This window comes from Cynara cardunculus, assembly GCF_001531365.2.
Source record: "Cynara cardunculus var. scolymus isolate 2C chromosome LG 2, CcrdV1, whole genome shotgun sequence".
Taxonomy (NCBI): domain Eukaryota; kingdom Viridiplantae; phylum Streptophyta; class Magnoliopsida; order Asterales; family Asteraceae; genus Cynara; species Cynara cardunculus.
In genome coordinates, this window is record NC_037529.1 from 65,634,590 (window position 1) to 65,651,600 (window position 17,011).

Below are 17,011 nucleotides of genomic sequence, written 5' to 3' on the forward strand. Positions count from 1 at the left end.
TAATGATAAGTTTAAAAGATTTTGATTATGTTTAATGATAAGTTTAAAAGATTCTAACCGTTTTCTAAATAATATATCATTTCCATTATTACCCTTTTAATTTTAAAATTTTTTGAATCTTTTTAAATTTTAATTTTAATTTTAAAAATCTTTTAATTTTATTTTTTTATCACAATATGTGGTTATTGAGTTGTTCTCGCGTTTTCGTAAATCACAGGGGTTCTCGTTTGAATCCTTCCCTATATATATATATATATATATATATATATATATATAGGGTATATTTCAAATACAACTATGTCTATTTGTATAACCAATGCAACCTAATTCATTAAGATATTTATGGAAATGATGGAAGTTCATTTATTATGATTTGAATATTTATGAAAGATGACTAGAGTTCATTAATTATGATCAATACTTTATATTATGAAATAATCAAAACTTCTATGAAATCACATATTAATCAAACTAAATATTCGGTTGGGATTAAGTTGTATTGGTTATACAAATGTAAAGGGTTGTATAATAACTCATATATATATATATATATATATATATATATATATATAGACTTGAGATCATGTGAGACCAAAGGTTTTTCGTGAGACCCATAAGACCAATTTTTGACCCTTGGATTAGATCTATATATAGGTTAAAGAAAGAAAAAATATATAGGTCAAAAATACCCCTACAAGTTTAAAGTTTAATGCTAAATTTTAACCATTGGATCATTAGATTATAAAATTAATCAATGAACATAAATTGGTCTTACGAAAAACCATTGGTCTTACGTGAACCCAACCCTATATATATATATATAAGGGCACGTTCAAATGAAAACCGTGCATTTCTAAGAAACCGTGTAAACTAATTTCGACCAATAGGAAAATTCCATTTTTTTCTAATTAAATTTAATCAATAAAAGTATTTCGGTCATTTACAATATTTTCAATTAAATATGGAAATTATTAATAAATCTTAATTAAGGAAACGTAATAAATGAAATTTTATAAATGGTAACATTTAAATATTTAATTATATTATAATTTTAAAAATTTGAACTAAATATATTGTGATGCGATTGAATCTGTTATGAATCTTGAAGATTGTAAGGCATAATGTAATGAATTTATCAAATCATGATTGAAAAAAGAAATTAATACAAATAAAACAGGTTTCATGAAAGTGAAATTGGTTCATGTCATAATTGAACAATGAGTAGTGAAACATTTTCATGGTGAACCCGTTTCGTTAATGGTGTAGTTGATCCATTTAGTAGGTGAAGTGGAAAATGAAACGGGTGCATAATGTATTTGGTTCGTCATGAAATAATTGCATGATGAAACGGGTACATGATGAATCTGTTACAGAATCTTGAAGATTGTAATCTGCTCCAGAATTTTGAAGATTGTAAGGCTTAAATGAATGAATTCATCAAATCACGGGTGAAATAAGAAAATTAATATACATGAAATATGTTTCATGAAGGTGAAACTGGTTCATGGCGTAATTGAACCAAGAGTAGTGAAACGTGTGCATAATGTATTTGGTTCGTCATGAAATAATTGCATGATGAAACGGGTATATGATGAATCTGCTCCATAATCTTGAAGATTGTAATCTGTTACAGAATCTTTAAGATTGTAGGATTAAAAGAATGAATTCATCAAATCAAGAGCGAAATAAACTAATCTATGTACATGAAACAAGTTTCATGAAGGTGAAACTAGTTCATGGCGTAATTGAACAATGAGTAGTGAACTGGTTTGATGGTGAACCCCGTTTCAGTGATGGTGTAGTTGATCCATTTAGTAGGTGAAATGCAAAATGAAACRGGTGCATAATGTATGCGGTTTGTCATGAAATAATTACATCTTAAAATGGATTCATGATGAAACCGGTGTGTCTTGAAATAATTTCATAATGAATAGGGTGCATATTTACATGGGTGTGCGAATGACATTGAAACAATTTCAGGATAAGTAATAAAAAGGCTGTTGCATTAGCAAAATTATTTCCTAACAAATAGAAAATTTTAATTTCCTAAAATAAAGAATAATGTCCTTTAATAGGATGTTACATAAAATGTATTTTTGTTTACCATTTTGCCCTTATTGCTAACATAAAAATAAAATTTTAATATATATATATTTTTTAATTTTCTAAAATAAAGTAAACTAATCTTAACCATTGATCAAGAAAATGGATGGATGAGATTAGTTTACACGGTTTACACAAATGGGGGCAGTTTTCATTTGAACGCTCCTCTCTCTCTCTCTCTCTATATATATATATATATATATATATATATATAGGAGCGTTCAAATAAAAACTATCTAATTTGTACAAACCGTGAAAACTACATTCAACCAATCATAATTTTTCATTTTGTTCATTTTTTTGTAATTATAAGAGGTTGATTAACCATTTTTATTGTGGAGAGTGTTAATCATGAATATTATCATCTTCATTATTATAATTTTAGAGAAATACATGAAACAGTTTCATTAAAATTTCATTAAATATTACATGAAACAATTTTATAACCATATATGAAACAAATTCATCAAAAAAAGTATTATATGAAATAATTTCATAAGATTAAACAATTTCATGAAATTTTTTCATAAGATTAAACAATAAAATCAACGTATGAGAGTGGTTTGTACAAATGAAGGTGGTTTTCATTTGATCGCTCCTCTCTCTCTCTCTATATATAAACGATTTTTTAGTTTCAACATGTATTTGTTACGGTTTAATGTACTTGCATTAACCCAAAAAAAGCCACAACATTTGTTACAACAATTAGGTTGGCCCAATCTACATGGTCCGAGCCCAATCGTGGAGGCCTAATGAACATAATAAATCTTCATTTTTGGCTTTTTTTTTTAATTTTATTTTATAAATTTGTGTGGTTATGAAAGAGTGAGAGACTCTTCTATTTGTTGTCAGTTTTATAGGGAGTATTTTGTCGTATTAATAAGACTCAACGATGATTTTGTATTTGAATATGTTTATTAATTTGTTTGATCTATACTATATTATAAAACATTTGACAAAAAACTCTTAAAACTATCTTTTATGCACGAAGTACTGTTTATTGATGCATATTACTTAAAATTTAAAATTACAAGTAAATTGTGCATAAGTACAACTTAGTAAAGCTCTATATTTGAATTCGTGTAACTAACTGCAGATAAACATAATCCAATACACGATAAACATCTCATTTTAAATATAAAAAATCTAAAATATAATTAGGATAATTATTGAGTTCTAACAGAATACTTAATTATCATCTTTATAAAAAAAAATTATATTATTAAACCTAAATTAAATTACTTTAAATTAAATTATAATAAAAATTGAATTAAAGAAATTACACAAAACAAGAACTTTAAATAGTTAATTTAATACTAATATCCATATATTTTTTTTTCAAAATTTTATGATATTTTATATTTTATTCAAAAATAAAAACATTATCGCTTTCTCAAAACCACATAAAACCGTATTATATCGACATAGATAAATAATATAATGAGACATTGAAATCGAGATATGTCTTGATGCATTGCACGAGTACCCTTATAGTAAAGTTCAAATATATTTATAAGTTTTATTTATGTAATGATAAGTTAAAAAATTTGTACAATATAATAAAACTATTGTATGAATATACACATATGTAGATATACTCATGATCGAAATTTTAAAATACGGGTTATAGAAATTGAAAAAATAATATCAACATGAGTATCAAATTAAAGAGAATAAAATACCTCCAACCTTCTGGGGTCCTGACTCCACATGAGTTTATCCCTAAAATACCCCGATGACTTAATGTCAACTCTACTTGGCTAAAACCTAAAAAACAACGGTTCCGATGCCCGACTCCTCATGAGTTCATCACCGTAATACCAGAGTCTCGGAGTCCAACTCAACAAGAGATCACCTCCATAATACCCAAGGTCCTAGAGTCCAACCCGCACATGTTCCTCTATGTAATACCGATTACGGTCTTGGAGTCCAACTCATAAGAGCTCATCTCTGCAATAACGAACATACAGTCCTGGAGTCAAACTCATAATAACTCCTCTCCACATTATTGCGACAAACACATAAGTTACTTAAGTACTGGTGTCCAAGTGAGAACATCAAAACTCCTCACTAAAAAAAGAGTGATTCATATGCCTATCAAATGCAATACACTCTAAATTACATGATTTTAAAAGAATGAGTAACACACTCAAAACATGTAATTCCTATATAAATATGCGATAAATGCAAATGGCGTCTAAAACTCAACATTGAACAATTTAAACCAGACAAATGTCCTCAAAACTCGTCTGAGTCAAAACCAAGCCAATAGCTCAACAACTCATTTGATTATTCAATAAAATTTAATATGAACCAATGAAATACAAATACCCAATCCCCAAAATATTTAAATATCCTTATTATCGATTCAATGGTTGGGTAAAATCCTAAAATACACCAAGACTTTAAGCATTTCTCAATAAGTGATGACACCTAAAAATGTCCCATCAACACCATTGTATGTATTTTTCTCAAATGTTTTATAAAATCGATATGACAAAAATCATCAAAAACTCGCAAAACTTTATGTTTTATTATCGAAATACCCAAAACCACCAAATATATGTATTTCTTAAGGTTTTATTAAACCAAATATGCAAACTGTGCAATTTCATCAAGTTAACCCACATCTGATAAATCATTAGGAAAACACTTTAAGACTCCAAAATAAATATTTTTTGCATATACAAAGTTTTCATAAAGCAACTTGAACTCACCTTACTAGGTTAAGTTAAACCTAGATTCCAAACTTAAACTCTAGCTTCCAACGATGAAGACTTGTGATCCAAATAAAAGCCTCCATAAATCATCTCAAGACAATACTTCAAGTCTACAAAGGTGCCAAAAGCAATCACAATATCATATCCATAACAAAACCCAAGGTAGATCCCAAAGTACCTAAAAGTCTTAACTTAAAAAAACTTCGAAGATCCCAAACAAAATCTCTTAAACCACTAGGCTAGATTTTCTCCAAAATGCTCTACAAAACCTCCAATTTTTGGCCTTAAGGCAACCAAAATCTTCCATGGTGGTGAGAAGAGGAGAAGGGAGGAGATGATGAGGAGAAATGAGGAAATCCCTAAGAAAAATGGGTTTAAAACACTCGAGGTGTGCAACAAGGCGTGTAGTGCAACTTAAGTTGCCCGACCTCCTTTGGCATGTGGCATGACACTGGTGTGACTTAGGTCGCTCGATTAAGCCACTCGGACTTCTTTGGCACACATGCACGCATTAGATCAGTATAAATCATTAGTTTAACCCGAACTTCATAAAAAAATCAACACATAATTTCTCATTTTTACTGATATAGTTTTTTTTTTTTCAATTTAAACCTTTCTGTATGTGTTGGTCAGAAAAGAATGTGTTAATTAAAGAAAACAGATATCACAACAACACACTGAAAAGAAAGCTATTGAAACAAGTACACACTTCTGTGTCCAAGTTGTGATGCTTCTTAGTATTAGAACCCTTTGCACCTAATCCAATCAAGACATTCTTATCGATTGAGCATCCAACAATGAGATAATATTTTCTTAAGATATTCATAATAACTTCCTGTTTCATTTTTAAGCAAAAATGGCTCTATGTTGCAATTTGTTATCGGACGATCTTCTAACAATAATAAGATTAGATCTTGATTTGTGTCATCATTGTCATCCTCATCACTATTGAGCACATACCAAACATCATTGGGAACCTATCGAGTATAATAAAAATTAAAGAAGAACAATCGAAAGAAAAAACCCTTAATAGGGAGACGACAAGAGAGGGAGAAGCATAAAAGTTTTAGAAGGGAGATGTGTAGAAGCAAATCCATGTATGTCGATGAAATACAAATAGAAATAGAGATCTTTCAATGAAAGGGATTAGGAATAAGAGGTTGTTTGTTTACCTCTTAATAGTTCCATTAAGAGGCAACATCTGAATCGTTAAGAGGTGAATATTGTTTGGCAAAAAAAAAAAGTCTGCCTCTTAATGGTTCTAAAATCTTCTGAATGATTTTGTATCCTGGATTTTCCTTAACCATTAAGATCCCTAATTTCATTGTACACAATTACCAAACAATTATATTTCATTTTGCACTATATCATGAGAGTCTCTTAATCATTCTGACCACTTAATTATTCTGCACCAAACCATTCAGCAATTGTCAAACAGCCCCTAAGAATCATCAAAGAGGGAGAGAGGAAGCTCTGAATACATGGGAATGTTATATGTGCAACAAGTTTTATTTTTACAAATACTGAAATTAATTAATATAAATTTGTTATTTCAGGAAAACTGACATAATTGATAAATACAAGATCAAAATCAATAAATTATCGATGTTGTTAATTCATAATAACTACAACTATAATCAATGGATCATGTTGCATCTTACACGTGTTGTATTATGTGCAACAAGTTTTATTTTTACACATACTGAAATTAAAGCAGTATATACGTAAGTTGAGTGTTGATCTTTTCATGCACGGAGTTATGATTAAATTACTGATTGGTATTACACTAAATGCCAGTGTTTTTGTATTAGAAGCAACATACTCCTTAATTTTCATCTAGGAAAGGGGATGTTACACTACTTCATGGTAAAACTGTTTAACATGTTCGTTTGATTTTTCTGTATCTTGTTTCTCAAATGTGTCTAATATGCATCTGCACCAAAATGTCATAAGAGCGTATCATATACCACCAATATCTCTCAAACATCAAAACATGAATACATTAAGTATTGAAACAATAACGTTTTACAATGTTAAATCATTGAATAAAGATTATCAAATATCGTGATTATCAAACAAATCTAGGTTATTGATCTCCAATATATAGGAACTGTAAGATAATAAACGAATTTTGTGAAATGTAAACATAATAGCGTTGACGTCAATTCTCACATAGATCAGTACAAATTATATCAACGGTGAAAATAGATAAATCTCAGGTGTTTGGCATTTTTAGGTTAACCAACCTAAGCATAAGTTTTAGAAATCTCTTTTGTGGTTTTAATTACTTGATATCCTAATTAACCACTTGATAATGCAACTAAGCTTCCAAACTTAATTAACCAAACAAACAAACTTGGTATATTTTATTGAAGTTAGGGTATTAAACGAGTAAAATATACAAAAACCCTTTTTTTATTAACCTGAATATCCAACCCGCTATGTGAGCCGACTAATCTCAGGGGAACCACTTGCTTTGCAGATAGCCCGGAGTCACCGCATTTGAACTTGCGTGGCCACAAGAGGATTTTTATTCCTCATACATGATCAAAAGATAGAGAAGTTGTTTCCAAGATAACGAAACGAAAACTTTCAAAAGATGTATAGAATCATAATTACAAGATAGAATATAAAACAAAAAAGGCTAAATAAACTTAAAACTCCCATGCACTTCAATCTTATCTGAAAGGTTTGCCTAAAAATGTTTGGTAAATAGTTCCCCAATCAAAGAAACTTGGTACCTCTACTTAGGTATATATTTCATATCTCCAGTCTCTAAAATGGATGCCCAAGTAATAAGAACGTACGTACTTCAATACAAATGGGTAAAGCAGTATGTTGCTTGTTACTTATGGTATTGATTGCCAGGAACCACGCTGTTGTTGTAAATATAAAAACTAAAGGTGCCATAGGAGATGGCAAAGCTAACGATGGCCCGGTAATCATGACATATATACATCCATCCATCGGTTATTTTTATGTGTTTCTTATTGATGTGTTTTGCTATCTAATATATATATATATATATACACGAATGATGTTGATGTTTATTAGGCAATGGAGAAAGCTTGGAAAGAAGCATGCGCAGGAGGACCAGCACCAAGCTCGGTGTTGATTCCACCTGGGACTTATATGGCATTTCCTCCGATTCTTTTTGGTGGTCCATGCAAGGGTCCGGTTGAGATCAAGGCCACCGGAGCCACCATCAAGGCCCCACCTGAGCTTGCAAGGTTCAAATCCGACAGTTGGATTGCCGTCCAGTATATCAATAAGTTGACTATGACTGGTGGTACTTTTGACGGCCAAGGCCAGGAAACATGGAAGTCTAAAAAATGCTCCGATACAGCTCAAACATGCCAAGTACCAGTCGTAAGTACTGTTTCTTTGGAAATTACTTAACTGTGGATCGGATTTTGGAGTTAGCATGCCATTGCCAACCTTAATTTCTCCGCATCCATACGTTCCTGTCTCAGAATATCAGATTCAGTTACGTCAAGAATTCATTGTTGAAAGACATAACGTCTCTCAATAGCAAATACTTTCACATCAACATATTGGGTTGTGACAACACCATCGTTGATCATCTTACCATCTTTGCACCGGACAAAAGCATCAACACAGATGGAATGCACATCGGGCGGACAAACGGGCTCAACATCACTAATTCAAAGATACAAACCGGTGATGATTGCATTTCTTTTGGAGATGGAAGCAAGAACATCCATGTGGAGAGGTTGACCTGCGGACCTGGACATGGCGTAAGTATCGGAAGCTTGGGCAAATATGCAAATGAGCAACCTGTAGATGGAATCTGGATCAAGAACTGCACCATGGAGAGAACCACGAACGGAGTGAGGATCAAGACCTGGCCTAATTCTCCCCCAGGAGTCGCCACCAACATACATTTCGAAGATATCATCATGAACAACGTAGAAAATCCGATATTGATCGATCAACAATACTGCCCTCATAATACTTGCAAGGTATGAAACCAATATTAGCTAGAAGTTATTCACATATATAGAGTTGAAGTAGTAATTTCCTTTTATGACTACTAGAAAGGTGCTCCGTCGAGAGTGAAGATATCAAACGTGAGCTTCAAGAAGATCAGGGGAACATCGGCAACAAAGGTGGCGTTGCGGATTGTTTGTAACCAAGGATTACCATGCGACAACATAGAGGTGTCTGGTATCAACTTGACATATAAAGGAGGAGGAGGTGCCATCTCTGAGTGTTCTCACGTCAAGCCCAGAGTAGTCGGTCAAAACATCCCTCCGGCTTGTCCAGGTGCCCCACATCATAGGGCAGTATGAACGTCGACACTATCGACCGGCCGGCCGGCGAGGCAGGTGGAGGAGAAATAAAGGGTGATGGGATTCGATGTTCATATTACGTGTTGAAATATTTCAGATTCTATATATTTGTAGTCTTTAGATTATTTTATGTGTATATTAATTAGTTGATTGATTATCTATATTACTTTAAAGTAAATTTATCAAAAAGTTTTATAAACAAATTTTAATGCACAAAATACACATATTTATGTACAAAGTCTTAAAGTCTTAAAAACAACTCATAATGCATTAAGTACTATTATTTTATGCACATTATTACATTTTCTTTTTATGTTTTCAAGATACGTTTGACACATTTCACTCATGCCTTCAACCTCTCATACCTCTATGTCAACCTCTCATACCTCTATGTCATCTCCTCATCCGCAAGGTGAGATTCAAATTAATATTCACCATGAGTTTTTAAAAGTTTTCTCATTCACCTCCCATTCAATTGCTTTAAAACTCCCGGTCTCGCTCTCGATCTTTTGATTCTTTGCTCTTGTTGTAAATTGAACACATTTGTGGAGTCATTTAAATATGTTGGATTTTAAATATATTAGATTTTAAACTGTTATACAATTTTTTTTCATCGATAGACTGTAATTGAAACCATAACTCTTATTTATTCAAATTGTATTAACATGTAAAGACCAAATGTAACTTATATTATCATTAAATCTTCTCTAATAAAATCAGTGAAACTTCAAAATTGTTAAAATTCACAGCTCTTACCGCATTGCACGGGTACAAAACTAGTTTAATTAAAAAACTGAAACAGACTACTAAACCAAATAAAATATTAATTAAATTAACTCTTATTTTAAGTATTTTAATTAATGATCGGATGTGTTTCCTCCGCTGAATATTTGTATATATTTTTATATCATAGAGAAATAAAAAGTTCTAATAATTATAATAAAAAAACTAAATAAAAAAATTAAATAAAAATATTTTAAATTTAATAAGTGACAGGGCTTGGATTATACAATTTTAAAATTAGATTTCAAAAAATATCATTCATGAAGTAGGAGCTCAAAAGGATATTTAGGTAAGACTCTCGGTTTTTGTCATTGTTTTTTTTTTTTAAAAACAACAATTCATTAAAAAGATACAGAGGCTCAAAACAACGAAAAAGACAAGTTCTCCACAACAATACATCTTTTAGGCTCGCCTTATGCCTAAACAACTTCCATTTAAAATAGTTATCAATAATCAAATCAGAAGTGACGTCCTTCTTTGGCTCTAATTTATCGAAAGCAGCTCTATTTCAAATGCTCCATATAATGAACATTATAGCCTCCAAGCACTGACGATTCAACAAAGAAATGTGGGCCATCTTTGTTCCTTCCAACGCCGCTCCAAAGAAATGAAAAGAAGAGAAATGAAATTGTCACCAGCCTTCCAGTCTTCTCCAAATCACAGCAGAAACGTCACACAAGAAAATGGTATGATCTACTGTCTCCACGATGTGCTTACATAGTGGACAAATAGTAATATCAAGGTCTATACCATGTCCGCTAGTCTTGCTTTGACATGATTCGACATTGTAAAACCCTCCAAGACATTGATTTTGGATGGGACTAGTTTGGTCCTTATCATTGTTCTTACCTGGTAAGATTCTCGGTCCTTAATATATTCATCCGATAAGGTAATTAATGTGACTTGATAAACATTTACTAAAACGACCCTAACCCATTAAATACCTTCTAAAAGAATTTTGGAAAAGACATTTAATTCAACCGAACTTCATAGATGACTCTTCTATGGCTCTAAACGACACACACACACATGCGCGTGCGCACACACACACGCATCCGAATAAATGAGCATTACAACTCATACAATTATATTATGAAATATTAAGAACAAAATGTTACAAAAAATTATCTTCGGTTTTTGATATATTCTTTTGAACATCTCTCAATACTAAATAAAGGGTTTCATGGACAGATTTTTCTGGCGGATTTTTCGTCGAAAAATTATCGAGAGATTTCTAGCAAGAGTCCATAAACGTTCCACTTTTGTTGACTTTTGCCACAAATTTTTATAAAGATTTTAGTTCTAATTAAATTTTGTGGCGGATTAGTGTCGGATTTGTGACAGAAAATTTATTTTATTTATCATTAAGAAAATCTCTCGCAAAAAGCCTACTGCTTTGTAGTGCTATAAACCCAATGTTGTTGTAGCAAATGATCAATAGTTGTATGTCTTATATAAAGATATTACAATAAGTTGTTGGATAACCTAACACGTTATTTTCTTATGGAACATTATAATTATTAAGACGAAACTAAATCTAGTTAGAGCTAGAAAGAAAGACAACCTAGAGAACTACAAATAAAAATAAAGGTTATATAAAAATGGAAGACCCTTTTAGCGACAGATTTGCGAGAGAATTTTCCCACGCTGATACCCTTCATTTTTGTCTTTGAAGTATCGTTAACAATACATTCTAACATGTTCTTAATGCAATTTCGATCCATCTATATATAGAATAGCCACATAACTATGTTCTCTAATACATGCACACATATATAAGTATAGACGTGTATATAAAATCTAAATGTTTGGCAATTGAAAAGGTAGTTTTAGGTAAAACTTATCTATGGACACGTTTAGAGGACGATTTTGTGGTTACAAAGAGTCCTAAACCGACTAGATCATATATAACCAAATTTACACAAATTTCTACAGAATAGTGTTACGTTTTAGTCTTCAAATAAATCATGTTTAACTAGATGAAAAATACAAACCAACACATGGTAATTAAATGCAACAATTAAGCTTCGATGCACTTGCAATTGAAAGATCACTAAGAGGCCGTTTACTAAACGCTTACCCGGTAACTTTATCTTACATATAGGATGAACATATCAAGGATTGAGAATCTACCCTGGTAAGAACGATAACAAGGACCTAGAGTCTCATCCAGTAACCGGATAAAAATGTTGCATATGATGTCATTTTAATGGACTAAAGTCTTACCTGCTAAGTTAAATGAAAGTGTTGATTCTTACCCATAAGCGCTTACCGAGTAAGCATTGGTAAACAGCCCCTAATTAAAACTATAATGTGAAACCGCTTGCCTAAAAAATGTTAGGTAATTAATACTGAAATAATAGTTCCCTAAAGAAAGTTGCTACCTCTACAAAGGTGTTCCATTCTACTATAAATGGCTTCCCTGTTAATTATATCTAACTACCATTTCAAAACCCTATAATAAAGCACACACGCAAGTGATAAGAACTTAACTGAAATGGTAATGCAAGCTCGTCTAGTCTCGACGAGTTGTATGTTGTTTGTTTCTTATGGCGTTAATGGCGAGGAACCCTGCTGTAGTCGACGATGTAAAACCTAAAGGTGCCAAGGGCGATGGTAACACACGTCTTGAGTACGGGTTGAATATATTGAATTGTGACAACACACGTCTTGAATACTTTACTATTGATGCACCGGGAACCAGTGTCAACACGGATGGATCAAGACCTTGCTTGGGGGTACAACCGGAACTGCCAGCGGCATGCATTTGGATGGAGAAATTCTCATGGAAAACAACAGTTCAGAGATTAGCCACACATGAAAACATATATTCTAGCATGCACAGATGTTCAAAGTAGGTGTTGAATGTTTTTTTTTAAATATCCAACCCGTTAAGCGTGTCGACTAATCCCAGGACGACCACCTGCTTTGCAGATAGCCCGAAGTCATCGTATTTGAACCTACGTGGCCACAAGAAGATTTTTATTTCTTCTTAGATTTGAACCTGGGGGCTCCCGGTACTTTTGACCTTTGAAGTCAAGTTCAAACCAATCAGACACCACCTTTGTTGTTGATTTTGACTATTTTATATGTTTATATTAACTAATTGATTGTTTCCAAACTTGTTTCTCACTAAAAATTAATAAAAGAAAAACGTTTATTATATATTTTTGACCTGTAATGACATGCTATTGTGGTAGAAAAAAAGTGAGTTTTGAATTTTTTTTATTAACCAGGATATTCAACACGTTATGCGAGTCGATTAATTTCAAGACGACCATCTGCTTTGCACGTAATCCGGAGTCGACGTATTTGAACCTCCGTGAGCACAAGAGGATTTTTATTCCTTTTGGATTTGAACCTGAGACTTCTAGATATTTTTGACCTTTGGAGCCCAAACTCAAACCAATCAGATTGAATTTTGAATTTTTAGTTTTTAGTGGCGATTTTCGTTGCTATAGCTATGGACGAACATTGATGAGCTCTACAACGACAATGGTAGTCGTAATAGACCAATAATGACGAAATTTCATTAGATCTGTAGCGACGACTTTTGTCGTCGCAAATCACAAAAGGTTAGGTTTGGTGTGTGAATTTGGACGTTTGTAATCATCAATACATCAAGATTTGACAAGTAGTATAACTCATTTTAGAACTAAATCTCAACACTTCTAGCAACAAGCTTTATGTTTTTTTCCATCTATTTCACTACTAAAAAACTGACTTTTTCCGATGGAAGCGGATTTCTGGCAGATGTTAAAAAAGCCAACGTTTGTTGACCTCCGCTAGTAATCTACTTAGAAAAAAAATATATTTTTATTTCGGTAAGACTTCCGGTGAATATCTAAAAACTAGAATTTAGCAGATTAATTAACTTTAATTACATTATTTTACCGGCAGATTTTTGATTAATCAAACAGCCGCCGCCGGTAATCCGCCGGTAAAATAATGTAATTGAAGTTAACTTTTTTTAAAATGCGCCGAAAAGTAATGCACCAACGGGTAATCCGCTGAAAATAGAGGATGCCGCTATGTTCAACCCTTCCTTTTTGCCTTCGCATACCTTTCTTCTAAAGAGAAGTCACAAAGCATAATGTACAACCATTTCATGCAATAATTTCAAAAGAACTATGAATTACAACCTCGTATGCATAATTTACAAGTTGTTGATGCATTGATTTTAATCTAACCCCAACCTAAAACGAATTTTGGTACGTTCAGCCTTTCCTTTTTCCCTTTGCATACCTTTCTTTCCCTTCATATCACTGTCCCACTTTAGAGTCCAGGTTTGCATTTCCAATACATGAATCAAACATTCAAAATTCAAACCTACAAGTGAACGTCGCTAGCTCTTAAAATTCAAATAAAAACACTACAACAAAATTGGATTTATAGGCGTTATAATAAATTTATAGGACGTATTTGAGCGTCGTAACAAGTTTGTTAGAACAATTTTATAAAAAATGTCACATTAGCTATTTTATAGAACATTATTTGAAAAATAAACACAAGTGTTTTATAAAAAGATGAGTTTACATACACGACACTTTATCAAAAGTGTCATATAAAATAGCTTAGCGAAGCTTTGTTTTAAAAATGCTCTAAAAGGGTGTCATTTTTACAAAGGGGAAGAGAAAGAAAGTATATATTAGGATATGCCAACAATTCGGTTTTCTTTGAAGAAATCACTTCGGTGTAAATCGGAGCCTTCACTTCATAGTTGCCTGCTTCTGAAATCAGTTCACTATTGATGTCCGAGTTGATAATTCTGATGTGTTTTAAAATTTATACTGCAAGCGTATGGTGATTTAGCATATGGGTTGATCACAGGGAAACGATGGGATAAACACAATTCACTTAAGGCTATAACTAGTTATGCAAATCACACAAGTGGAATGATCATTGAGTAAGAAGGAGACTACACTAAGCAAAAACAGGAAAAAACGCTTAAAACTATATTTCCTAAAGCCAGACTACATGAGATTGAGTGAAACACATATTATTGAGTCTAATCAACATATGTATCAAAGATTTCTCATACAATCTATTTCTAACGACCAAAAAACAATTAAAAGACAAACAGGACCGAAACAAAGAGAGCTAAATGGAATAGACAACTAACTATTACTTAGCGAGACTCAAAAGAAAGCAAACGTTACTAATAAGAATTGACTTAACAATGCTAAAACTAAAATGAGAAAACATAACCAAGAACAAGTAATGGACTCAACAAACTATTGCAGAAAATCAAATCTAAGAAGCATAGAATACAACCAAACGATTAATTCATCAATCTAGCCTTTAATAACGACATCAGAAACTTGAATGAACTATTATGACTTGTAGAAAAGTTAACCTAGAAACAAGAATTCAATAATAACATGATAAAGATAAAAAGATCGAGATGTGGATACTCAATAATCGTTGATTCGATATCTAAAAAAATTCAAACCACATGCACTAGGTTGTTCCCATGGAGTTTTTCATCCCCGATGTGTAGGGAAAAAAATAATCAAAAAAGGGCTAAAACCTTGAAAATGCAACAAACCCTAGTATATGAGAAGTGTATCGTCTAATGGTGTACATTCCAAGACAACCTAGGCAAAAAGCCTTTAAATAGAGTTAGCCAAAATATCTCAAATGATACCCACCATAAATAACAAAATCATGGGTTTACTTTTTGACGAGCACGACCGCACCTTAAAATTAAACCACACACGACAGTGCTTAGCATAAAGATTGAAATATCAACTTTGGTGGTTTTAGCATGGCCACATGCATAAATGAATCCTGGCCGTGCTCTTCAAAAATCTTCATATTTCTTCATTTTTCGCCTTCTCGACCTCTTCATTCTTCTCCATCTTTAATTCTTCATTATTATCTTTGGAATCACCCACTTCATGATCATCAAGTGGTGCATTAGCTTTGGGTACCGAGTAAACACCTGAAATCTGCAAAACCTTACCCAAAGTCTATGAAATCACTTCAATATAAACACATAGTTAACTCAATAGAATAAAAAGGGGAAAATAGCCAAAAGATGCTTAAAATGCATGAACCCCAAACGAAATGCACATGAAATGCAATGCAAAACTATCACTAGACATGAATTAAAACGTGCTTAACAGATTCATTGCTGTAAGTCTATTTAATTCATTGTTGTATAAAGTGCTCTAATGTTTCTCATCAACTATGGTTTTTTTTTCCTACATTACATGCAAAGGATGCTATTGTGAACCGGGGATTGAAAACTATGAACATGTCTAAAGACTTTTAGTTATTCTGTTTGAGAACTCTAGCAATCTTGTTTTTCCTTATTTGCCCTGCAAAAAGTCTATGTTTTTAGACATAAAAATTATTTATCTAGTTTAGTACAATACTAATTAGTATCCTAGCTCGTTAAATGATTTATCTTTAAAAGCTTTTTTTTGGAAAAAAAGACACTTCCGACCAAATTTCGTAGTGAGCTCTTCTATGGCTATAACACAGTCAATATTCAAATTGGTCCGAAGATTAATTTTATGTGAGTTCTCGAATATCAAATTTATGTTCTCGTCTAGAAGTAGAAAAGAATTTCAAAACGTTGTTTACGGTAATCATAGCATAATACATCCAAAATATTTCATAAGAATTTGTTTCAAAAATCTAGTTCGACCTCTTAATTTGACAACAGAGCAAACTATTATGAAACAAGTAAGGGTAATCAAATATCAAATCAACTTTATACATAATTTCAAAATCTTTACCAAGTTTTAATCAATCTACAAATCGACTAATTTCAAACAATACGATTTTTATTGTACTCCTATCCCAAATTGAGGTATGATATCCGTATAAAGTTTTTTTTTGAAACGACAAATATTTTATAAAAAAACCTAGTAAGAAGCTAGAAAAATAGTTCACATGCTAACCACGCAATCCAATTAATGTTAAACTTACTACTTCTATTTGTACCACAAAAGAATGAACGGGTAAAAATATTATCCACATCGCTTTCTGACGGGTGTCGAGTCCGGCAAATAATAAAATTTATGAAAATAAGCCTATTATCTCTTATACACACTTGTGATAGCGATAAGTAGGGTCGTCTCC

General features: G+C 32.1%; 1 protein-coding gene across 1 annotated transcript; it reads left to right on the forward strand.

The window, feature by feature from the left end:
* The first annotated feature begins 7,644 nt into the window (after positions 1 to 7,644).
* Positions 7,645 to 9,136, forward strand: LOC112506313 (exopolygalacturonase-like). The gene is made up of 4 exons (XM_025110321.1): positions 7,645 to 7,761; positions 7,878 to 8,192; positions 8,297 to 8,806; positions 8,882 to 9,136. Exons 1-4 carry the CDS (start codon positions 7,645 to 7,647, stop codon positions 9,134 to 9,136), a joined length of 1,197 nt encoding a protein of 398 aa, XP_024966089.1.
* Positions 9,137 to 17,011: the final 7,875 nt, after the last annotated feature.